The sequence below is a fragment of the Vombatus ursinus genome, unplaced genomic scaffold (assembly GCF_900497805.2).
Source record: "Vombatus ursinus unplaced genomic scaffold, bare-nosed wombat genome assembly UNPS02005286.1, whole genome shotgun sequence".
Classification (NCBI taxonomy): domain Eukaryota; kingdom Metazoa; phylum Chordata; class Mammalia; order Diprotodontia; family Vombatidae; genus Vombatus; species Vombatus ursinus.
Window position 1 is genome coordinate 11,803,248 of NW_020945064.1, and position 26,350 is coordinate 11,829,597.

At 43.7% G+C, this 26,350-nt stretch overlaps 1 protein-coding gene across 1 annotated transcript in view; it reads left to right on the forward strand.

Moving 5' to 3' along the window:
- Positions 1-26,350, forward strand: part of CUNH16orf74 (chromosome unknown C16orf74 homolog) — a 57,661-nt gene that overhangs the window by 3,804 nt on the left and 27,507 nt on the right. Inside the window, exon 2 of the mRNA XM_027845868.1 lies at positions 7,087-7,158. Coding sequence (XP_027701669.1) covers positions 7,131-7,158 — 28 coding nt within the window. The 5' untranslated portion in view covers positions 7,087-7,130. The remainder of the gene's footprint in view (positions 1-7,086; positions 7,159-26,350) is intronic.

Here is a 26,350-nt window from a genome sequence, read left to right on the forward strand (position 1 = left end):
TGTGTGTGTGTGTGTGTGTGTGTGTGTGTGTGTGTGTGTGTACTGGAATGTGGCCTGGGAAGCCTCTTTATCTCTATTGTCCTGGGCTGGTAGGTCTGTGATTCTGGTGTATGAGGCTGATGTAAAGTCACTAGCAATTAGCCTTTCTTAGATGTGTCTGAGGCAGGATTCTAACTCCAGTTTTTCCACCCATTGTACCACCTAAGAACACAAGGTTCTTTACCTGGAATCCAAGACTTTTTTAAAAAACTGTTTCAATATGGTTGATTTTCTTTGTGATCCTATGCATTTTATTTTGTGAATCTAGAAAATACTATTCTTGGAAGGGGTCCATAGGCTTTCCCAGGTTGCCAAAGGGTCCAGGACACACAAAAAGTTAACAACCTGCCCAACCCTTTCATTTTACAAAATAGGAGACTGAGCATCCTCCAGGGGATGAGACTTCCCTTCAGGTTACATAGCTATACAGGGCAGAGGCAAGATTCTAAGCCAGGTGTAGTATTCATCCCATGATGCCAAGCTACCTTCCAAAGCCTTCATTTAGGAACAAGCTCTATCATTCATTAGCCTTGTTAGTTGGGCTGAATGGGGGTGCATTCAGGTCCTGAATGGGCCAGCTGGCTCTGCTCTGCTTCAGAGGCTGCAGTCTGAAGGCCTAACCCTGAGGGCAGCCATCATCAGACCAGCTCCACCTTCAGCCTGGTAGCAGCCACAGATGCTGGGTAACATGCATCCTAAGCACTGGAACACCAACTCAAAGAACCATAGAACAGCAGAGCTAACAGGAACCACTGAGCACAAAGCTGGAATGGGCCTTCCAGACCATCTGGTACAATTTGACAGATGAAACAGCTGAGAACCCAGAGGCAAAGTGGAAGTGGCATGGCCTGTAAAAGCCGGGTAGTACAGTAGAAAGAACCCAGATTTCAATTCCTCATTCTGTCATTAATCCAGCTGAGTGACCTTGAGCAAGTCACTTTTTTCTGTGTGCCTCAGTTTTCCTCTCTACTAAATCAAGGGGTTGGACTGGGTCATCTTGAAGTCTGCAGGAGCAATGCAGCCTTCAAAACTTCCTAGTGCATACTCAATTAAAATGTAGTTGGAAAACGTTTTGACAAAATAAATACAGATACAATACAGCATAGATAATGTTAATTTGTGGTCTTCCAAGTCAATATGGGGCCCAATGAGATCCTTTTCTATTTGTTTGACCCCACTATCTTAGAGAGCCCCTTCTAGCTCTCCCATGCTTTGATTTTATGACTCATCCAAGGTCTGCTAGGGCTAGAACCCAGGACTCCCCCTCACCACCCAGCATGCAAAAAGCTACGAATGTAACACATAAAAAAAAAATTTCCTTCTGCTCAGCAAACATATAAGCAATATCTAGTGGTCCAACTAAGGTCCCTTCCAGTCTAAACATTCTGTGGTTATTGGAATAAAACAAAACAAAAAAGCACTTTACAAAGCTGAAAGCAGTCTATGAATATGTTATTATTCTATATTGTGGAAGAAGCTTGGAATCAGAGTCAGAGATTTCAGGTTTGATCCTTAGCTCTGGCATTGAGCAGTTGGGTGGCACTGGAGAGTTCACAGAATCACAAAAGAAGAAAGGGGACTCAGAGACTCTCTAATACAATCCAGGACCTGAAGCCTCTGCCAGCCTCCATTTCCTCACCCTTAAAACTTGTCTAACAATATTAGGGTCTCGGAAACCTGAACACATTGTAGAAATGTGAGAAATTATTATTATAATGCATTCTATGCCTGGAGTCTGAAAGACCTGAGTTTGAATGTGTCTCCAGTACTTACCAGCTGTATGGCCCTAGACAAGTCATTTAACATCTTTCATTTCCAAGTTTCCTCATCTGTAAAAGGAGGGTAATAATAGCCCCTACCTTACAGGGTTGTTGTAATGGGTTAACACACATAAAGTGCTTTGCAAACATTAAATGTTAGCCATTGTTTTTATGAGTAATCAAGCTCAGTATATTGAAACTCACAATTCGGAAATGTATAAACCAAAAATGTATGTGGTCAGCATTTCCCTGACCCCTTAATGTTCTACCTTTTCCTACTCCCAGCCTTGTTGGTGATGATTTGGCTTCCCTGATCACCACCACCAGAAGTCCGATTAACAAAGTCACTTGAATAACAGCATAGGACTGGCTTCTCCGTCCTGGACACGCTATAGATAGCAGCCTGAGAAGTGATTTCAGTCTCACTTCTGCCATTTTCTGCTTGTTTGTCAAACTCAGAGGATTTTTTTACACACAAATTTATATTAAAGCTACTATACTGCTTTCTTGAGAGTACCAAAGTGACCATTTACCCCTCAAAGAGCATAAAGCATCTGGAATGCATCTAGACGGCTAGGGTGCCCAGTACAGTGTAATGGGGAATTTCACTTAAACTCTGCTCTTACCTAAGAGTTCTCAACTGATAATCCCATGGAAATGCACCTTCAGTTTCCAAGTCAATGGCAGAATAAGAGAGAAGTCAATGGAGGGTATAAGATTCAGTCTGTGAAATTTTACTTTGCTAACAACTTTTCAGGGAAGACTGTAGCCCTTTCACATTGGGATTCTTCAAATATTTATGAGACCTCTGCAATGTGTTACACAGCTTGGCTTTTTGTCAAGGTGGAAGTGGCTGCCCTAATGGGACCCAGGACCACCTCCTATGATGTAAGCTGAGTTTCTGGAAGCCTTTTTCCATAAGCCTCTCCCAGAACATAGTTAACTTCTCCCCTGATGCTTCCCTTGCCCTCTCTTTAGCCCAGTGCTTGAAGGCTGATTAACAACAAATGAACTGTAGGCCTCTCCCATAATGCCTTCAGAGAATAATTGATGTAATAATGTTCTTTCACCAAATTTGGGGTAGAGGTAGGAGCTCAAGAATACAAGAGTAGGACCAGGGGTGTCTAAGGAAACAACGAGGATAGAGTTAGGGACAGAATACGACATAATTCCCATCAGGGTTCAGTCTGGAGATGACGCAATAGTGGAAGGCAAAGATTAGTAAGCCAATAGGAAGGGATGGTTTCCATTCTTGGGCATATCAGCTCTCTGATATCTCTTAATTGGTGGTTTGTACTTGGGTGACACAGAAAGCACCCTGACTGGTGTGCGTTGGACCAAAGATGGACTTCCCTCCAAAGCTCCAACATCTGTCCCCATCCTGTGTAGACAGCTGTTAGGGCTACTCTGGACTCTACACCCTAATCTGTCTCCAGAATCTAACTTGATTCATCGTCAGCCATCCCTAATCAGAATCTCTTCTGGGGCTTATCCCTGGTATAGACGAAATATGGCATCCAACTATGGCTCCCCCAGAGGGCACCCACTACCCCTCTTTTCTTTCTGCCCATTTCCTGAGCTTTCCAAAAACATGGCTCCTCCCCTTTGTCATTTAGCCCCCTGGAAAATTTTAAAATGCCTAAGAGAACCGCTAAGTGACAAAAGACAGAAAAGGCTATTCTGGGGGACTTCGAGAGGGATTGTCTCCCAGACTTGTGGAGAAGGGAGGGCAATTTGATGGGGTGATGACCTCCTTTTCTACAGCCCCACAGAACCTTGGGTTTTGAAAGTTGGTTCCAAGACCTCTATCTCTGATATATCCAAAAGATTCTATCCCTTTCAGGATAAAGGAATGTTTGCCTACTTATTTTAATGCCACACTGCATTTTGGGAGAGGGGGCTAGATGAAGATTGAAATGACAATGCTTGATAGAAGTATGATAGACAGACCCCTTGCAATGATTTTCCCAGTAGTCCAACACCCACAACTTGGGAACCATTGGTCTAAGAGCCTTTTTTTTTTTTTAAAGGGATCAGTGTTCTCATTCAAGGGAAATGGAGATGAATCTGGCCAGGACCTTATTCCCCTTAACCTTGAGCCTTAAGAGTTGGGGTGGAGAATAGGGAGAGCAAACAGAACATTAAATTGTGGGATCAGGATTTCTAGATTTCCCTCTCAGTCAAATCTTCCAGGCTTTGTCTGGAGACTCAAATAAAACTTAAGCGATCTCTGCCAAACAACCCTACAGTTTTTCTCCATCTGCCTTCCTTCTTATCAAAATCTGTTTACTTGCAGAAAAAAAATACTGATAAATCCACTCCCCTGAGGCGCAAATGACTAATAGAGCTTAATCATATATCACTTTTCACTTGCACTTCTAAAGCTTGGTAAGCATTTTCCTCCCAAGAACCCTGGGAAGTGAGAGCTTGCAGTTATCACAATTTTCACTTCCCAGCGGAGACAGCAGTGAATTAGAGAGGGCAAGGTTACTGTTACACAGCTAGTAAGCGTCAAAGCTAGAATCTGAACCCAGATCTCTTCTTGACTCCCCAGTCTAGCACTCCACAGTCCTACACCACTCAACAACACACATTCATAGAGCAGTCTTTAGCATTACAGGATACTTTATCAAATGAGATACTATTTATAAAAAGGATATAGCATAGTGCCTGGCACATAATAGGTGCTATTTAAATACATCCCTTCCTTTCCTCTTCATATATTTTTCTATCTTATGATTTATTTATTCATTCATTTATTCATTTGTTTATTCATTTATTCCTTATTTCCTTTGTTTCTTTGTTTTTTTTCTTTATATATTTATTTCTTTTGAGTGTCAGCCTCCCTATATCACCCAGCTAGACGCATAGCAGTCATTCATGACCTTACTCCCCTTTCTGATAGGCAGAGGGGATTTGACCTACTCTGTTTTTGACCACTTCAACCTTCTTTAGGCAGTCTAGAGGCCCCTGCCCTCAGGGCCCACCATAGTGTTGCCAGACGGTAGTGTGAACTCCTCTTGGGATGAGCCTACTGCAGCTCAGAATTCCCAAGCTCAGGTGATCTACCAGTTTTAGCCTTTCCAGGAACAGGGATTACAAGCATGTGCTATCATGCCCAATATATATAAACACATATACACACATATATATACACATACACACATATGTATATACATATATATACATATACACACATATATACACATTCCCATATATTTACATACATATGATTATATGTATATGTATATGCATAGATATTGTTATTGGCTTCTCAACTTCAAGGGAAGTGGTACAAGTATAATCTCCACATTTCAGATGAGGAAGAGGAGGCCAAGATAAGAAAACGACTTTATCTAATCCACAGTCGCACAACCGATAAGCATTAGAGTCCAGTAGAGAATCACATTCCCTTGACACTCATGTCCTCTCCGTCATTCTTTCTCCTATACTTCATGGACCCAGACAAATGGGTTCCCCTGCTCCAGGTCCTGTGATCTTCCCTTCAGACCAACCCTGGGCCGGTGACTTTCTCTGTTCTCCCTTGAGTGGAGAAGCACTGATCCCCTCATCTGAAAAAACCCTTAAACTAGTGATTACTATCCTGTGGGTGTTGGACCAGTGGGAGATTTATGTAAGGGGTCCAAAAATCCAAACGTCTATCAAGCATTGTCATTTTGATCTTCGTCTGGTTCCAAAAAAAATTCAGTGTGACATAATAAGTAAACAAGCCTAGCTGGGTGGCTAGGTGGCCAAGTGGATAGAGCACTGAGCCTGAACTTAGGAAGACATGAGTTCAAATCTGATCTCAGACACCTACTTATTACAACTTATTCCCAGTCTCCAGCTCAGGCTGACAACCAGGCCTTATTCCTATGTCTGCCTCAGTTTCTTCAACTGTAAAATCGGGATACTAATAGTACCAACCTCACAGGGTTGTTGTGAGGTATCAAATGAGATAATATTTGTAATGCCTTAGCACTGTGCCTGGAACATAGTAGGTGCTTAATTAATGCTTTTTCCTTTCCCCTCCCTGTCTAGACAATATGTCTCATTCATAAAACTTGAGGGTCACTCAGAGAACAGTGGAGGGGCATATGATGGGATTGAATAGGCTTCTATACTTGCCAGCCATGAATTTCTCAAGACAATAGAATCTTAAATGCAGAGCTGGAAGAGATATTAGAAATCATCTGTAATTCTTCCATTGTATGTATTAGGAAACTGAGGTTAAGTGATTTGCCCAGGGTCACACAGCTAGTAAAGGACAATGAGGGGTTTCAAACTCAAGGTCCTCTGACACCAAAGCCATTACTATCTCTGCTACACCAGCCCTTGGGTTTAAACTAAGGATGTCACCAGCAAGATGAATGAATGAAACATTTATTAAATAATACACAATGCATTTTACTAAGTACTGGGCATATAAATAAAAAGGAAGCCAGTCCCTGCTCTCAAGGAGCTCACATTCTAAAGGGGGAAACAACACATGAAAAGTCTCAGCTACGAGTCCAATGGAAAACTCCCATGGTCCTTAGGGGACAGCATCCAAATAGCTGGTAATGCTTCCTCTCTTTGATATGATTTAAATTGATGAAATTACATCAGTTCCTGATATTGAACCATTTGACAGTTCCAAGGACTTTGGTGGCAAGAACGTTCTTATAAGTGTGCAGATGGTATTATTATTATTGTTATTAATAATAATAAAATGAACGTTCATTTAAAAGCATTACTCAATTCAGAGTTGCTTCTCACCATGATGTAGTTCCTCAATCAACACATGCCAATAGAATAACTGGGTATATGAGAAATTTTTGACATTAGAAAAAGGACCCTCAGACTCGAAAAGACTGGGATCTGGAGCACCAGAGAAAGTTTGTTCATCTACCAAGGGAGGGCCTTCACTCATACTTTAGGCAGCCAAGTATAGCCCAAACACATGAATAGTGTGTGACAGTCTATTTGGCTTTGATAGCCCTGAAAGTTTCTGTTCAGGTGCTCACACACACACACACACACACACACACATACACACAGGCACAGGCACGTGCACACACACTCTTGTCTTTAAGGAAACTGAAGGCAGATGCAGTCACAGGCGCCGTGACATCACTCAGTGGCTTCTGGGGGTGGCGCTTTCAGACCACAATTTCCTGTTGTGTACTAATTTGGATCTGTACCAAGGGGCAGCAAGAAACACATGTTCTTTCTAATACAAAACTATGGTATCTTAGCATAAATTGTACCCCTCTCTGAGCTTTTCCAACTGCTTCTCTCCTTACAGGAGCAGTAGAGCAGAGGCCTACCCCAGGCTAAAAGAATAAAAATATGGGACTTAAGTTATCCTGTCTGAAAGGTAAGGCCTGGATACACCTCTTGTTTCTCGGTGACAAACATCCACGGAGGCCGTTTAGATGAAGGACTGGGGCCCAGAGACGCAGCTGGCTCGACTGAAAGCCTGAGCTATGACTAAATGTTTTGAGACTGTTTCCAGTGATCCCGGGTGTAAATTTCCTGTCCCTGGTGCAGACTCTATACTTGGCACAGCCCCCCTGTTTTCTGACCCTTCACGCTTAGGGCTGTCCCTTAGTAACTTCTTTCAGGAGATGGGCCATCATGTGTGACAAGGGGGTGTTCTCCTTATCAGTGAAGAATACTTTTTCTTTATTAACCAAAGTCATAAGGGTGGAGACCATGGGTCCTTTGGGAAGAGGTGGGCTATAGACCTGAGATGGTATTTGTGATTTTGTGGGCTTCCCTCTTTTCCCCAAAGTGACATGAATACCTGTGACACTCTGACTTCCCTCATGGAGGTGGCAGGCAGATATAGAGGTCCAGCCAAGGCTGATTGGAGACCCCATGTCTAGTGAGAGAAGGAAGAATCAGCTGTTACAAAATTATCCCAAGAAATGGATACATCAGAGTATATGGTGGGAAATGGGGACGATAATAATTCTGATTTCTAATGCACTTTAAGGTTTACAGAGATTTTTTTTCATAAGTAAGCAACCAACCAATAAGCCCTTTTTATGTGCCTAGTCTTCAAGTAATTAGGTGACTCCATGGGTAGAGCATGGACCTGGAGTCAGGAAGACATGAATTCAAACCCAGTCTCAGACCCTTCCTAACACTGTGATCCTGGGCAAATCTTTTCATCTGTTTGCCTCAATTTCTCATCTGTAAAATGGAGATAGAATAGCACTTATACTCACTAGCTGTGTGACCATGGGCAAGTCACTTAACCCCATTGCCTATCAACCAAAAAAAAAAAAAAAATAGCACTTACCTTCCATGGTTGTTATGTGGATGAGATGAGCATTTTGCAAACCTTAAAGTTTTTATAAATTACTCTTAGGTGCAATGCTAGGTACTGGAGGTACTGGATGAAAGTGCAAGTAGTCTGTCCCCTCAAGGGGGTTACAGTCTCTCTAGGGAGGCAACATGTCCCTATATAGGGCTGTACAAAATGGTGGTAGTGGTAGTGTTTGACTCTTCATGACCCCATTTGGGGTTTTCTTGGCAAAGATACTGGTTTGCCATTTCCTTCTCCGGCTCATTTTGCAGATAAGGAAACTGAGGTAAATGGGGTTAAGCGACTTGCCCAGGGTCACATGGCTGGTAAGTGTCTGAGACCAGATTTGAACTCAGGAAGAGGAGTCTCCCTGACTCCAGGCCCAGTGCTCTATCCACTGCATTTAGAGATGGGGTACTCTGACAGCTGAATGGATCCAGACTCCAGCTTCATGTGGAAGGTGGCTCTTGAGCAGAATCATAAAGGAAACGAGGGGCTCCATAAGAAGTGGAGGTGAGGAAGGAATTCATTCTAGGCATGGGGGGTGGGGAGGGGGTGTTGCCCAGTACAAAGATTGCTTGGAGATATATTAAAAAGAAAGGGAAGTTATATGTAACAAGGCTCGAAAGGTAGATTGGGACCAGGCTGTGAAGGGCTTTCAGTGTCAAACAGAAGAGTTTATGTTTAATCCTAAAGGTAATCAAAGTAATTGGGAGCTCCTGCAGGTTATTGAGCAGGGGAGTGCCATGGTCAGCTTCCCAGATCCATCTGAGTAGGGGATGGGAAACATTCCTTCAGTTATACTCTCAGCCTAAGGTTGAAGCTCAGAGCAAGGGCAGACGACGTTTATATCTTCTCTGGTTACAAAGAGCCTCACATCTCCTCTCCCGCTGGATCTTCACAGCAGTTATGCGAGGAAGGATGCTACTGTCGAGTAGCTGGACAATATAAAAATCTTGAGATGCTCTTGTCTCCATTTCCTAGATAGGAAGACTGAGGCTCGGGTGATATGACTTTCAGCTCTTCAGAAAAGGAACAAACTAGAAGTGGGAGATATTTGGGAATAACAACCAGCACATGATAATAGGGACTGATGGATAAGGCTTAGTGTCAGAAGATCACTTTTTGAGTGATACCTCTCCCATCTCCCAGTTCTGTAACTTGGAGCTGTTTCTCTGTGCTTAGTGAGGGGAGTTGAGACCTGCACTTCCTTCCTCACCAGGGTTGCTCATTGTTGGGAGGATCAAAGGAGATGATGGGATGTAAAGTGCTTTGTAAACCCTAAAGTACAATTTTTTGCATGAGCCATCGCTTTCGTTATTATGAAAAAGAGGCCATGTGTTACCTACCCAGACTTCCTGACCTCCGGAGGCACTTACTTTAACCCTCACAAATGTAAGAACTGAGAGGACATGTGACCCTGATAGCTGTGGCCTTGGTTAAGCGTGGAAGGAAAGGGAGCAGAAAGGCCTGCATGGAATGGGGGAGGGAAGAGAAGCTTTTCAAATGTCTGCCAGGATTTCTTTGGAGCCCTCCAGCCCCTGGGATGAGGGCTAAGTGCTGGGAGTGGCGAAGGAGTAGGGGAATGAGTCCTGCCACAGGCTGAAGGCAGGAAGAGCAGACAAGCTTTCCACATGCATTTTTTATTGCTTACCATCCCCCAAGACATCCTTACATAGATCCTTCCCTCAGATGCTTGAGAGGCACGGCTCCTATTATCCACTGGCTCTGGGGGCCAGGGATAGAGAGGGCGGAAGGACCTGGGATCAGGGAGAAGGCAGAACCCAGACTAGGTTTCTTCTATTTCTTTTGGTAATTCACGATCCCAGGTCTCTTGAATCTCCACAGGATGCTATAACAATTTCTAATACAATCCGCCTCTTTTTATGCAAAAAGACCTATACAGGGTGTCCCAAAAATCTTAGTGCTGTTTTAATCTATTAGAGCTTTTGGGACACCTGTATAAAGTCCTCTAAGGTTTCTCATCTGATCCTCACAACCTTTGAGGTAACATTATTATCTCCATTTAAAGATGAGGAAACTGAGGTAGGGAGCAGTGAAATGACTTGCCCAGGGTCACACAGCTAATTAGTGTCCGAGGCAGGATTTGAACTCAGGTCTGCCTGATTCCAAGTCCAACACTCCACCTATTATGTCACCCAGCTGCATGTGTGACCTTAGATAAGTTAAAACTTTCATAAGCTTCAGTTTACTCATCTGTAAAATGGAGGTGATAAATATTTGTACCAAGAAGCAGCCATAGCGTAATGTTTATAGTCAGGGAGTCCTAGGTTCAAGTCTAGCCTTTGACACATAGTAGCTATATGATCGTGGGCAAGTCACTTAACCTTAGTGCTCCAGGCACCTAAGACTAAGTTTCAAAGCAGATGCTACCCACTTGTACAGAGTGTTTGCTCGTTGGAAGTTCCCTGTGCCATCGAAGTTACCGTGCTGATCTAAAAAACAGAACAAAACCCTCATATTTCCTGTCTCACAGTACTGTTGTGCAGAATACATCTTATAAACCTTAGGTGTTACAGAAATATAAGCTATTATTGTTATACCTAATAGTAAAGAGAAGCATCATTTCCATTCTGCCAACATTTATTAAGCCCTACTGTATGCAATGGGAGAATTTTGCAGCATGGCACAGTGGAGAGAAAGCCAAGCTAGAAACCAGGAAGACCAGGGTCCTACCTCTGACACATAAGCATCGGTTGACCCTGGACGAGTGTTTAGGCAACTCTCTAGGATGATATTGCAGAGGAGGTGCCAGCCTGCACTGGGAGAGGGACTGTCCTCATCCAGGAGTTCCTCCTGTTCTAATGAGATCACAGACCTTGTCCTTCTGTAAAGAGGCCAGTGCTAGATGCTGGAAGAGATACAAAGCCTATACCAGACATAGCTCCTCCGCTCATAAAGCTTGCAATCTAGCAGTGGAATAAGAAAAAAAAACCATCATTACTAAATACATTGTACACAAAGTGCATTAAAATAATGTGTGAAGTTCAAAGGTAACGCTGACCCAGCAGGGAATTCAGGGGAGGCTTCATGGAGGAGGGAGAGAGAGAGCATTTGAGTTGGCCTTTAAAGGATGGATGGGGAAGGAAGGAAGGTTATTCAGAGGAAACAGCATGGGCAAAGTCAGAGAGGCGGGAAAGCACAGGATATGTTTAGGGACAAAAAGGAGTATAGGGTATATGGTGCACAGTAACATGAGATCAAGCAGGGATTTTTTTCATAGCGAATTTATAGTTCTGGCAATGAATGTCTTCTGTTTGTCTCAAAGTTCATACTCAGAGAGATTTTCAAGTAATGAGTCCAGGGTAGATTTTTTTTTTTTTTTGTGGGAGGGGTGGGGAATAAAGAGCTCTTGTTTTGCCTCCATAGCCCTAGTCAAGGCAGCACAAAGCTAAGCTGAGCCCAACCCCTCGAGCCTCTTCCATAGCCTACAGGGTGCACACAGGGAGGAACACAATTTGGAAAACTAAAAACTGAATTCCTGAGACCAACAAGGCCTCTTGTCTCTCCTGCCTCACTCTGTGGAGCCCAGCAAGCCTGACTTGGTGTGGTCCCCCTTAGCTTTGAGCCAGTTGGGTCCTCTTTGGGGGCTGCCCTATTGAATGATTCCCAGCATGCTAGAATGATTCTTCCAGGTTCTGGTGAGAATCAGTTGAGAAAATAAATTTGGAAATATAGGAAATCCTCAATAAATTAGACCCCCCCAAAAAAAAACAAAAAAACAAAAAAAAACCAGAAAATAACTCTGCATGTTCTAACTCAGAGACTGGACTCTGTTTTCTAGAGGAAGGTAACTTCTTATACTACAAATAGCCCTGGAGGTGGAGTGAAGTCAGAAAACTTGGGTTTTAAAATCTCCTCCGCCACTGACCTTGGACCAGAGTTTCTCCCCTTGTAAAATGAGAGGATTGGATTAGATCATCCGTAAAGAATCTTCCAGCACTAAATTCCTAGTATCTTTGTATCATCTAGGAAAAAAGATTTGCTAAGGAAATTAATGGAATAAGATGGCTTTTTTGAGCATTTCTCTAATACCACTGACCTTGGTACACTAATTATAAACCATTCTTTTCTAGTCTTCAAAATAGGTCCCTTAAGGACCAGACAAAAATAAGAGCGTTTGGTAGTAGCAACAACAAATCACGAATTACGTAAGCTGGTCTTTTTAGTCTCTGGGCCCTTCCCTCATGCTTTCTCCATGAACCCATCACGAGATCTGCTGTCTTACCATTCCAATCCATTGCGCCATCTCTGAGACTTCCAGGGGATCTCATAAAAGAATGAGAACAGCTGTTTAATGTGGATTAAACATTGCCCTTTATTGGATACATTTTAATATACACAAGGAAGGCTATGTCACTTGACTTAAGACATCCAAGGATGGATATCTCCTCACGAGGAGGCAGGGAGGAGGCTGACAGCAAGGGAAGGCAGACAGGAGGGTAAGAGCCTCCTCTCAACAGGGCAGCAGCCATCACCTCCAAAGCAGAAGTGAGGCAAAGAAGAGGCACAAGCAGAGACATCAGCAGAGCTACAGGAGAGATGACCTTTCAAGGTTGTGGCAGGAGGAAGGAGGCCACGGCGGTTCTGTGAGATGCTGCCTCCTGGATCTGGAGCATACCAAGCTCCCATCACTCCTCCTGTGTCCGATGGATGGAGTCCTTGGATCTATCAACCTTCCAAGCATCAAGATAACTCAAGGATAGTGAAGAGAGCCAGGGGTCCTCTAGCCAGAGAAGCGGGCTTACTTAAGTTCATCTGTTCAGTTTCTCTCCTATGATGTCACAGGCTTAGAAGGGCCGATTAGCAAAGTTATTATATGGGAAAAGTTTCTTAGCATAGAACGTTCCAGAAATGATGAGGATGCCAAGCAGAAGAAAGGGACATGTTTAGAGCACAGTCAGTCTGTGGAGAGAAAGGCTAGGCCCAGAAAGCCAGAAATGTCCTGGCCTAAAACTGTGTACCCTCGGGCTGGTTCATTATGCCTCAAGACAATCATCCACAACACAGCCAGACACGTCGGCCCTCTTTGCCAATAATGTAGAACATGAATAATATTGGAAACAACCCAGCCAGGAAAAGTCTCCCACCTTTTAAACATATTCTTGGGAGAGTAGGTTTCAAGCTATTATAATAGCCCTCTTTAATTGCTATGCAGACACATGGAAAGAAATTAAAGTTAGAGAACTTTTACTTGCATTATCTCATTTAAGTCTCTCAACAGTCCAGTGAGGGAGACATTATTATCGCCATTTTATAAATGAGAAAATTGAGGCATAGAGAAATCAAGTGAGTGGCCCATATTAACAAAGGTAGGAAATATCTGAGCAGAACTGAGATTGGGTAGGTGCTGCTGCTGAGTCTAAGGGGCATAAAGTGTCAGAGTGAGGAGAGACCTCAGCTTACAGGACCATGGGACTCTTGGAGGCCATTGAGTCCATACTCCTCACTTTAGAGAAAGCAAACAGGGGCCCCAACGAGGTTAAGTGACTTAGGTCCCACAAACACTAGTTGATAGAGCTAGAAACCCACTGTTGTCATCTCTGTTCACGGGACACTCAGGCCCAATGGTTCTTGTGTGCCTGTGTAGGAGATAGCAATGGTGAGGTATGAAGCAGATGTGCCAAAGGAGCCACACCATAGGGAACCAGCCTTAAAGAAGGCACTTTGCCTGTGTTCCCTGCCACCATCTTGTACAGCTTCCATAGAATCTAGGCCAAACATACACACCACGCTAGAGAGAGGTCAAGAAGGATGAGGATTGGGAAAAGGCCATTGGATTTGGCCATTAAGAGATTAAGGTAACTTTGCAAAGAGTTGTTTCTGTTGGATAATAAGATCAGAAGCCATACTGCAGAGATTTAGAAGAGAGAGATGTAGAGGTATCAAATCATATCAAGGCGTATCAAATGCTTTGAGGCATTGAGCATGCAATAGGGGAAAGATATAGGATGATAGCAGTAATGTATGGATCAAATGAGAGGTTTTTGTTTTGTTTTGTTTTGTTTTTTAGGCAATTGGGGTTAAGTGACTTGCCCAGGGTCACACAGCTAGTAAGTGTCAAGTGTTTGGCCTGAGGCCGTATTTGAACTCAGGTCCTGCTGACTTCAGGGCCGGTACTCTATTCACTGCACCACCTACGTGCCCCAAATGAGAGTTTTTTAAAGACGGGGAAGACACGAACATGTTTGTAGGCAACAGGTAAGCAGTCCAGAGACAGGGAGAGATTGAACATTAGTCAGAGAGTGGAGATGATAGAAGGAAAAAATCTGCTAGGAAAAATCTGCCTTGGCATGGGATGAAGGGTGAATGTAGAGAGTGAGAAGGACCATATCCTCAAGAGACAGGAGTGAAAAAGATAATGGTTGGGGGAGACTTCTGAGTGAGGTTAGATGAGGAGGAGGGTAGAAGAAGAAACTCTTGTTGAATGTCCTCAAATTTTTCAGGGAAATATGAAGCCAAGTTCTCAGCTGAGAAGGTGGGGAGGGGTGGCATGAGAGACTCCGGAAGGACTAACAAGTCTTGGAATAGTCTTCAGCGGTGAGTTGGGATAGTGAATTGTTTGGAGACTTGTACAAGGATTGCCTTGCTGGTGGTGATGCCTGTTGAGATTCTATAACATAAATTCGTAGGGGACCTCATTGGCGTGGTTTCATGATGTTCTCCAGCCCTGTTTAGCAGTAAGTGAATAGGATCGAAGGCAGCCGATGGTTGGTATAATCCAAGGCTGGAACTCAACAAGCCACAATGAGCAACAGGGTAAGGGGGCAAGGAACTCAAGTGCAGAGGACTCATTGTTTCTTACTATGCAGGAATAGTTCATTGCATTCAGTTCCAAGACACCCTCTCACGCTGTAGGGCCCACTGGAGGCTCCCTGAGCACCTTTCCCTTCCCACATGAACTGTCCCAATGCCCTTTTTTGATCAATGAAGAACCTGAGGGCCCGAGAGTAGCTAAAGCAGTTTAACAATCACTGATACGGTCTCATTGCCGCTTCTGCTTGCCAAGTCCCCAGCCCTACCTTAGCTACCAGCAGCTACTCAAGGCAAGTGTTTCTTGTAACTCAGCCTCCACGATCTTTCTTCTTACACATCAGTGTATGCACTGCGAAGGAATGAGTTTTTGCCCCAAGGCTTCAGTTTCTCTTCCCCGTTAAGGTCTTGGTTGTGTGATGCCAGGTGATGTAGATCTTGTGACCAGCCCTGGAAGCTGTCCATGAATGGCATGTGAACTTGGAGGCTGAGCATGGTTCAATGGGCCGAGCAACAGACTTAAAAACCCAGAACCAGAAGATTCTAAATTGGATTCAGCTGCTTACCAGCAACAATTTGCATTTATGTAGTGTTGAGGGTGGAGGTGGAGTATACATCACTTATTCAACAAACATTTATTAAAGCCCACTGTATACAGAATAATGTGGTCTGTACTAGGGAGAGGTTCAAAGTCTTGCAAAGTCACAGTCCTTTACCCTCATGGACAAACAAGCTCTTTTCTCGAAACCATCCTGTGAGGTAGGGTGAGTATTATTATCCTTGTTTTACGGAAAAAGAAACCGAGATTTAGAAAAGTCACAGGGTTTGCCCACAACTAAGAGTCAGGATATGAAGCCCGCCCTGGTCATCTAACTCCATATTCAGCCTTTTTTTTACTTTAAATCCCCCTTGCTTTGCCTCTGACTTAACCTCTCCTTCCCCTACTTCTAAAAACAGGAAGTCAGAGTTTATCTGTCTCAATAATAATGATCAGAAAGGACCTGGAAAAAAAAAAGTGGGTGAGAGGATAACAGTGTGAAAGCTAGACAGATGGGCACACAACTGTTGGGCAGTCTAAAGGTATCTACTTTAAACTGGGAGTGAGACTGATGGTGCTAGCTAAGTGTGGACATTCTCCCTGGGATGGGGGGAGGAGTGTCTTTGGACCAAACCAGTAGGACCAGTGAGTTATGTAAATATACACCCAAACCAGTCAGAGTGAAACTGAAGCGTAGAGAGTGTGGTCTGTGTTTCCCCCTCAATGTTGTTGAGTTGCTGGGTTTTTGTGTTTGGTCTCAAAGGCACAGGGGAACCAGGGCTGCTGCTGAGATCAGAGGAGGGGTTTCCTCCCTTTCCCCAGAGCATCCCCAGAAAACATGGGAGCAGATGCTGTAGGGGTTCTTAACCTGGGGACCACATGCTTATTTGTTTATTTATTTTTCCCCACTGCTAGTGCCTTCTGTCCCCTAGTGGGAAAATGTCTCCCCAACCCTAATGTGGGCTCCTTGAAGCCAGGACTGTCTTTGCTTTACTATGTCTCCCTAGTTCTTAGCCTGGGGCTTCAAGCATAGTGATATGATACATAGTATTATAGTATGCAATGCTATAATACAGTATATAACATGATATAATATAACATTTAATAATATAGTATATAATATACTATAATATATAGTATTATAATATAATATAATAATAAATGCTTGTTGACAGACTGACTGCATTTCTATCTAATCAGTTTCCTTTATAATCCGACATATTTCATTTTATCCAGTTGAAAACCTTATTCTGAGAAGGAGTCCACAGATTTCACCAGACTGCCCAAGGGGTCCAGGACAGAAAAAAAGATTAAGACCTAGATGGTATAAATGCTGAAGCTTTGTGAGGAAGGCCTCTGACAATTCCAACAGCAATCAGCATCGGACTTTACAGCTTTCAACATGAGTCAGTAATGACAGGAATAGCTCCCATTTCTGTTAACAAAATGCCTCCACATAATCACCGAAAGAGGAAGAGAATGTTAAGCATTATACCCTTTTTACAGATGAGGAAACTTTTACAGATGAGGACTCAAAGAGGGAGTGACTCCTAGTTTGTTAGAGCTGGATGAAACAAACTGCCTCCCCATATTTCCCACCCATTGTTCCTTGTTGTGTTTTCTTATGCAGAGCATCACTCTGCATGCGAGCTCTTGGGGTTCTTGAAGACAGCTCTCTTATCTTCCCTGAATCTTCTTTCTATGCTAAGCATCCCCAGTCCTTTGGTCCAATCATCTTATGTCATGGTGGAAGTCATTAGGTTGCCCTTTTCTGGATGCTATGCTCCACATTGGTAGCCTTCCTAAAGTGCCGCATCCAGAACTGAACACCTCTCTAGGTATGTTCTAATCAGGGCAGGGGACAATGGAGCCGTCACTTCCCTCTGGACATTATGGCTCTCGGTGTAGACCAAGATACCATTAACTTTTTGGGTTGACATATTACAGTTTCATCTCATTGTGTACTATGTAACCCACTAAGACCCTCAGATCTTTTTTGCCTTTTTTAAAAAAATTAAGGGGGCAGCTATGTGGCAAAGTGGATAGAACTCCGGGCTTGGAGTCAGGAGGACCTGAGTTCAAATGTGGCCTCAGACACAGAACACTCACTAGCTGTGTGACTCTGGGCAATTCACTTAACCCCAACTGTCTCAAAAAAAAGTTAATAATTTATTTTTCCTCCAATTACATGTAAAAACTTTTTTGCCTTTTTAGTTTTAATTTATATATGCTTATGTATACATACACACCTACCTAATTACAATGACACAGCATTTAGTTTTGCTTTTTTTATGCTTTCTATTTGTTTGTTGTCGTTATTGTGGATTTTATTTTCCTGGTTCTGCTTACTTCACAATGTATCAGTTCATGTAAGTCTTCTTATGCTCATGATTCATCATCGTCCTTCTTTCTTAAGAAAAACTCAGCAAATGCTCGTTGCCTTGTCTCCCACCTACCTACTACAATCTGTGCAACCATCCCCTAATGGGAGGGCATCTATTTTGTGTTCAGTTCTCTGCTAATGCAAAAAGTGCTACTAGATAGTGTGATTGTGTTTGGAACCTTTCTTTCTATCTTTGACCTTCTTACCTTCACATCTTTTCCACAAAAATTTTGTCTAATCATGGTTCTCACATCCTATACTTATGAAGTACTTTATTTTTTTTAAACTCAAGGGTTAAACTTTCCATGTATCCTTGTGAAATTTTATCTTCTGACATGGAAACAGATTTAGAGCTGGAAAGGACCTTTATAAGATCATTAAGCCCAACCTTCATATGGGGAAACTGAAGCACAGAAAGGGTGAAAGACTTACCTAGGGTCGAACAGTTCATCACTGTCCAAGGCAGGATTTGAACTCAGTGGTGTTCTGGACTCCAAGTCCAGTGCCCTATCTACTGTTCCGTGCATCTTCTCACCTGAAATTCAATCACTCATTCAAAGCTGTCAGAGTCTTTTTTGGACCCTGGCTGTCATCTGGTGTGTTGGCTATCAACCCAACTTTGTGCCAGCTATAGATTTGACAAGCATACCATTAAAGGCAGATACTAACAATAATAACAATAATGACAATAGCTAGTATTTATGTAGCCCTTTAAGGTGTGCAAAGCACTTTACAACTATTCTCTCATTTTACCCTCACAACAACCCTAGAATGTAGGTGCTTTTGCGATCCCGATTTTACAGATGGGTACACTGAGACAGACAGAGGTTAAGTGACTTGTCCAGGGTCACACAGTAAATAAGTCTCTGAGGAAGGATTTGAACTCAGGTCTTACTGACTCCAAGTCCAGCGTACTCTACACTGTACCACCTAACTAACTGTGGCATTCCATTCAAGCTTCCTTCTAACTTGACCCCAGTCCATTCATGACTGCTCTCTGGACCCACTTCCAAATCCACTCATCTTCTTGCCTTGCCTATATCCTACCACATTTACTGTATCAAAAAAAAAAGTATCAGAGGTCTAAACTGGAAGTAAAACTTGGGGCTTCTGACTTTCTAACCTGTGCTCTATCCACTGTACCAACACCCATCACTTCAAGGTACATAGGACACATCATCTTTTTCCTTCTGCCTTTTTTTTTTTTTTTTGGTGAAGCAATTAGGGTAAAGTGACTTGCCCGGGGTCACACAGCTAGTGTCAAGTGTCTGAGGCCGGATCTGAACTCAGATCCTCCTGACTCCAAGGCTGGAGCTCTACCCACTGTGCCACCTAGCTGCCCCAGGACACATCTTTTCATCCCCATTTTACAGGTGAGGAAACTGAGGGTCCCACAGAATCAGGATGGGAACTCGGATTTCCCACCTCCTAATCAGCACTTGTTCTCCTGTATACCTGATTCCTCCTTTAATGAAGTAGCTGTTTCCCATCCTAAACTCAGGACAGAGGAGAGGTGAGATCCAGCAGCTTTGTTTACCTTTCTGAATTCAAATAAACAAGGGAACACAATAGCCTAAGCCATCTGCCCTGTTCCTAGGATAGATACTGTGGCCAATGGCCTTCACTGGTGCCAGGCCTAGCCCAAAACAGCAACTCAGCAGCCAGTGGAAAATTCCCATTAATGATGAGCTCCAGAGCCCACCCCACAACATTGCTAGGCTGCTCCTCACGCTGGCCAGCATGTCCCAAGCAGACTCCATGTACAGGCTCCACAGGTTTCCGAGACCATCTAATCAAGCTTGTCAAAAGATTTTTTGATTGGCTAGAACTACTGGCTGAACCTAATAAGATGAAATTGCATAGGGGTAAATATTAAGTCTTACTCTTGGGTTCAGAAAATCCAGTTCACAAGTATTGTGATTGGGGTGGGGAGAGGGGTGGGGGAATAGTTAGCAGTTTGTCTAAGAAAGATATGGGTCCCAATATGGGTCAACAGAGTGATTTATTATTGTTCAGTTGTGTCCAACTCTTCATGACCCCATTTGGGGTTTTCTTGGCAAAGATACTGGAGTAGTTTGCCATTTTCTTTTGTAGCTCATTTCACAGATGAGGAAACTGAGGCAAACAGGGTTAAGTGACTTGCCCAGGGTCACACAACTAGTAAGTGTCTGAGGCCAGATTTGAACTCAGGAAGATGAGTCTTCCTGACTTGAAGCCTGGCATTCTGTCCACTGCACCACCTAGCTACCCCAACAGAGTGATAAGGAAGCAAAAAAAAAGCTAAGGCAAGAGTTAGAGTTAAGTCTAGCCTAGCTTCCTCGTTTCAGGGTTTGAGGACTAGAGAGCAGAAGGTGACTTATCCAAAGTCCCACTGCTGGTACTAATCAATGCCTTAAGTGGTCTTGGGTTAAAATGGGAGAAATAGAACCTAGCTGACGGTTCTTGCTCCAGGGAAAAACCTTCTGTTCTAAACACCTTCTTCCCCCTTAAATCCTCTTTAACCCTGTGACAGAATCTTTGATTCCTCTGGAAATAGTTTAATGTGCTAATCCCCCTGAGAATGTGAATGCTGTATATTGAAATCCCTTCCCACCTGAGTACACAGTTTGATAAGGAAAGGACTTGGGTAAACACAGGTCTTTGAACCCTGAAAGAAGGTAGAAACTGTATTGAAAGAGAGAGAGAGAGACTGGGCATGATTGTGGCTGGTTCAGAATTTTGTCTAAGGCTAGATTTGGGGCAAAGCAAGGTGGCTTAGAAACTGGGAGTATTCCAGGTTTAAACAGGAAACAGCCCCTGCCTAGAAGGAATTTGTGGTCAAGTAAGTAAGGTCCTATCAAGCCTAGTGAAGGACCAAGGCTCCCCCTATACTTTTTTTGTTTTGTTTTGTTTTTCATTTGGTTAGGCAATGGAGTTGAGTGACTTGCCCAGGGTCGCACAAATTATTCTGTGCCTGGGAAGACAGGGAGGGAGGGAGGGAGGGCCTGGATAAAGATATTAAAAAAAAAAAAAATTTTTTTTTGCTTGCATGAACTGAACTTTATTTTTTTCCCACGTAATAGTATTAAAAAATATTTTAGAAACCTTCAATCTCAAGCCTCAAAACTCAGATAACTAAACAGATAAAAATCTTTGCAACTCTTAAAACTCCAGTAAATATGAATAATAATTATTATTGGTATAGACCCATACATACATAACTATATTTTTCCATAATTCTGTTTCTTGGCAAGTGCATTAGTGAGATGTAAAGCAAAGTGATTTATAAGTGGGTGTTGGAAGGAAAGGGAGAGGAGGTCCAGTTTAAAGGCTTCCTGGAAAAACAGAGTTTAATTTCTGTGAGTCTAATCTAAATTGTTGACCATGTAGGGCTGTAGTGGAAGGAGCCTTGGATTTGGAGCCAGAGAATGTGGATTCAAATCCCAGATCTGTTATTTACTGTTTGCATGACCTCAAGTGATGCAGTTTAACTGTCCTCAGCTCTAAAATGAAGGGGTTGGACGGAGTCAGGGATCCCTTACCTGTGATGGTCGTTTTTTTTTTTAAATACTTTAATAACTGTATATTCAGCATAACTGCAGAAGTTACAGTACAGAAACAGTATAATTGTTTCCTTTGCGATCTCCTGTATTTTTATTTTCTGCATTTTAAAACATTCAGAGGAGCGCTCCATCGGTTTCCCCAGGCTGCCCTCAGGGTCCACGATGCACGGAAAAAGGGTGAAGAACCCCTGGCTTAGATGATGTCTCAGGTGACCCCTACTGATTGGCCGACTGAGGCCTTTAGCAAAGACTACACCCTGGCTTCCCCAACCTTCATTTCACTGCCAGCATGGCCCAGCTCTGATGCCAGGACAGCAGTCTCAAGGGCCAAGTCTCTGGTGGCCATCCTTGTCTGGGTCTCTGCTGAGACTGCCAACTTAAAGTCCAATGAACGCCCATCCCTGGTTCCTAGGGAACTGGACTGGGTCTGGACTTCTCACTCTGAACGCTCCAAGAACGACCCTGATGTCGCTGGAATGAGGCCAGGAGGTGTTCTTTCCCTCCCTGTCCCACAGTGTTACTGGAGGTAACACTGTGCTCTTGGTGCAGTTGGACATTTCCTTCAGGAGCCAAGTTCCACCCTTTGGACCGAGTTTCTAGCTAATGCCTGGAAAGAAGTGCCTTTGTCCTTTGGGATCAGGAGGTTGTTTTATATGTTCTCTTTGCCTGATAAGGGCCCTGGTCATGAGTCTTGGAGCCAAAAAGGCCCTGGGGTAGTAAGTGAGGGAAGGCACAGCTCCAATCCTTCTCAAGAATTCTGTCCTCCTGTTCTTCTTTCACATTTTTTGATACCTTAAAGTTCTTCCTTGCCTGAGCAAAGAATCCTAAATCCCATATTCCAGGTCAGGCTCTACAACTTGGGCAGTGATCATGAACAAGTCACGTCTGTTTTCTGAGCCTCAGTTTCTCCTTCTGTAAAAGGGAGGTATTGATAATCCCCTTGCCTATTTCACAGGGTTATGGTGATGAAGTCTCTTTGTTAAGTTATAAAAATATGAGCTATTATCTTTACCCTCTCAGGGAGTCATGGGAGAGGCTATATACTATGGATTTTCTCATTTGTGAAATAAGAAGGTTGAACTTTACCAAACAATCTTTAAGGACTCTATCAGGGCTTCTGTGATTCTGATCCTTCTTTAAAGAATGGGGGCAATGGAGGTGCAGAGCGGCCAAGCGATTCACAGGGAGAATACAAGTCTTGGAGCATCAAGATTAAAATTAGTTGAGTATCTGTATCAGGACAGAAGGCGACCAGGATCTGGAGCAGCTACCAAACTGGTGAACTGAAAACCACCTCAGTGGATATCTAGCAGGCTGTCAGTCAGTCAATTCACATTCATTAAGCACCCTGTATGCTTCAGGCACTGTGCTAAATTATGGAGATACAAAGAAAAGCAAATGCAATCCCTGCGCTTATGGAGCTCCCAGTCTACTCGGGGGGAGACAAGATGCAAACATCTATGTAAACAAGCCTTAGGCTGAGTAAATTGGAGATAACCAAGAGAGAGAAGGCATTCGAATTAAAGGAGATCAGGAAAAGCTTCTTGCAGAAGGTAGGACTTTAGCAGAGATTTGAAGGAAGCCAGAGAAACCAGGAGGAGAGAAAACATTAGAGCTTTTCCCACTGCAAAGGAATCCCCGCTAAAATATACCTGACAAGTGGTTGTCCGTCCTCTGAAGACCTCCAAGAAGAGGGACCCCACCACTTCTTGAGGCATCCCATTCCTCTTTGGGACTCTTTGGGTCAACCAGCATTTGTTAGGTACCTACTCTATGCCGGAAACTGTACTGAGAGCTATCACCTCTCTCATCCTGGAAGCTATTCCCTTCCTAATGCAGTCCAAGATCACACTCAGTTTTTTGGCTACCCCAACATCCTGCTGGCTCATATGAGCTTGCAGTCCGTTATTACCCCCCAGATTCTTTTCAGAACAACCTCTGTTTATCCATTTGTCCTTGTCTCATATTTGTGGAACTGATTTTTTGTACCCAAGTACAAGAATTTACCTTTCTCTCTATTGAACTCCATCTTCATAGATTCTCCCAGTACTCTGGCTTGTCCATTTAGATCCTGATGCTGTCATCCCCCGTGTCCCCTACTCACCCCAGCTTTGAGTCATCTGTATATTTGATGAGGATATTATCCCTGCCTTTATCCAAGTCCTTGATAATGAAGTTAAACAACATAGAACCAGACCCAGACCCCTGGAGTTTCCATTGGAGACCTCCTGCCATGTTGACACCCATTTACAGCCATTCGTGAGTCTCACCTTCTGAGCAGAACCCATCCAGGAGATTGTATTATCATCCAAATTCCCATCTCTCTCCATCTTCTCCGAAAGAATAGGACAAGATACTTCACCAAAAGCTTTGCTAAAATGTGAGTAAACTGTAGTAACCACATCCCCCTCGTGGGCTAGTCAGCTAAACTTCTTAGCTTTCTATAGCACTCAAAGCTTTACCAAGGACTTTCCCCACAATAACCTTGTGAGGTGAGTAGGGCAAGTTTTATTATACCCATTTTGGGCGTGGGGGGGCAGAGAGGAACTGGCCTCAGAAAGAGTAAAATGATTCTCCTAAGGTCTCAGGGCTAGTGTCAGAGCCCAAAGCCAGGTCCCTAAACTCAGTCCTCTTTCCACTACGCCACACTGTCTCTCCAATGGCAGGAGGGGCAGCATATATTTCATAGAGCGTGAGAGCCAGAAGGAAGTGCTCTCATTTTAAAGAGAAGGAAGCTGAGGCCCAGAGATGTCAAGTAACTTACCCATAGTCACACAGACAATTAGAGAGGCCAGAACCAGAAAACCACACAGCAAGTAGTGATGGAAAAAAGCACCTGTATTGACTTCGTATTACTTGCGTGCCCTTGGACAAATCATTTCCCCTTCCTAGGCTTCAGTTTCCTCATTTAGATTAAACTCGAATGGTCTCTAAACTTGTCTAGGATGCCTGGTCCAATGTGCTTCCCTACCTTGTTGTTGCTGTTGTCATTCATTTGTGGCCATTGTGACCATAGCACGCCAATACTGTCCAGCGGTTTTCTTGGCAAAGATACTGGAGTAGTTTACCATTTCCTTCTCCAGATCATTTTACAAATGAGGAAACTGAGGCAAAAAGGGTTAAATGACTTGCCCAGGATCACACAGCTAATAAGTATCTGAGGCCAGATTTGAACTCAGGTCTTCCTGACTCCAGGCCTGGTACACTATTGTCTGAGCCACCTAGCTGCCCTTCCCTCTACACTGTAATAAATACAGTTTGCCTTCTGAACCTTCTGCTTTAAACTCTGCCCAGTCGGCCGTTCCTACAGATTAGCCCCCTGCAAAGGAGAATAAACAGAAGCCCTTCTTTGGACTGCCGTCAACCCTGAAGCAGATGGTGTTCAATTTGAACCTGGAACCCCACCTGGTCCCACAAGAAACAGACCGTGTCAACTTTTTGGCATATCATAAGAGTTGAGCTTTGTTTCTCTAGTTACCAATGATCAAATAAAATGAACCACTAATGTTGTTAGTTGGGAACGAGGAAGAATGGGACTCAGTGTGGCTGGACAGAGGTATCTGCCCCTCCCTGTGCAAGCTCAGGATGCCCACCCCAGCCACCTGTTAAGGGTCTGTGAGTTATAGAGAGGCACTTGTTAACTCAGATAGCGACAATGTTTCTGGGCTCATTCCACAGCCCCCTAAACACTACTTCTGTTCAAACAAAGCATCCTGGCAGCAAGTTATTCCCCCATCTTGCCTAATGCGTGCAGCTGGTCCTGCTGCAGACAGAGCTAATTACCACTGGGGAATGTATACTGTGCCCATGTGAGAGCAGTGATTAGAAAGGGAATGCACTGGTCCTTGTCACCCTAATGAGCAACAAACAGCAAATCCTTGAGCAAACACAGAAGTCTTATGGGAGGAGCAAGGAAGGGGGGGAAGGAGGCCTGCCTGGGTAAACAGACCAAGGCACATACAACCTTGGCAACCCCAGCACAGCAGTGAGTGATGCACTCACCAGCCTTCCCAGCTGCAGCCCCCCACCCCGCAGAAGGATGGAATGAAAACAGAGAGGGAAGCCCGGAAAACAGCCCAGAGAAGGTACTGCTGGGATTTGGTTAATGCTCAGAGAGTCCATCCACTTAGCTGATGTTCCTGAACTGAACTTGTATAACTCTTAGAATCTTTGGACATCCTCCTCCTGGGCATTTAGCGCAGAAAGCATCGAGAAAACCTGGACCAGCAATTATCAAACTAAATCCCAGGCTTGGGGCTGCTTAGAGGTGACTGTTAGCCCTATCTAGTGGAATTCATTACTCTGGATCCCGTGGGGCAAGATTTCCGAGAACCGTCAGACCTCTAATGGTGAAAGGACTAACTCAATTCCCCTCAGCTTGAATCCATTTCCAGGCTATGGATTTGCCTTCTGACCTCATTCCCGACTCACTCCAGCTTTCTCTTTTACTGGGTTTCCCACTAGGGCTAGGGAGAGGATCCTCAGGCAAGACCAGTAGATGCCATGCTCACTTCTCACCTTAGCTCTTGGGCATATCACCTCCCTCAAGCACCTGTCCCAACAGAGGCATAGCTGATGATGTTGGCCCAGCTACTAACTATAGGCCAGATTCATGGGCCACACCCTATCCTCACAACCGGGAACTTCCCAATTCAGGGGACATTCTACATCTCCCCTTCCTGGTTGCTTTCAGATATGCCCAACCAACTGTTCCAATCTTCCACACAACTGCCCCACCTGAGCTGTCCACTCTAGCTTGACTGGTCTCCACAATGTCCATGTCCCAGCATAACCTGTACACTTTGGCCTCTGACCTTTATTCAGGCTTGGTTGAAAAGACTTTACTCTGCTTCACTTCTTTGAAGACTACCTGTCCTTCAAAGTCCACCTCAATTCTCAACTCTTCCATAGATAGACAAATGGATAGACAGATGGAAATAGATATCTTTATATGTGTACATGTGTCTGTATGTATATATATGCATAAACACATACAGCTAAAGATAAAGATATATACAC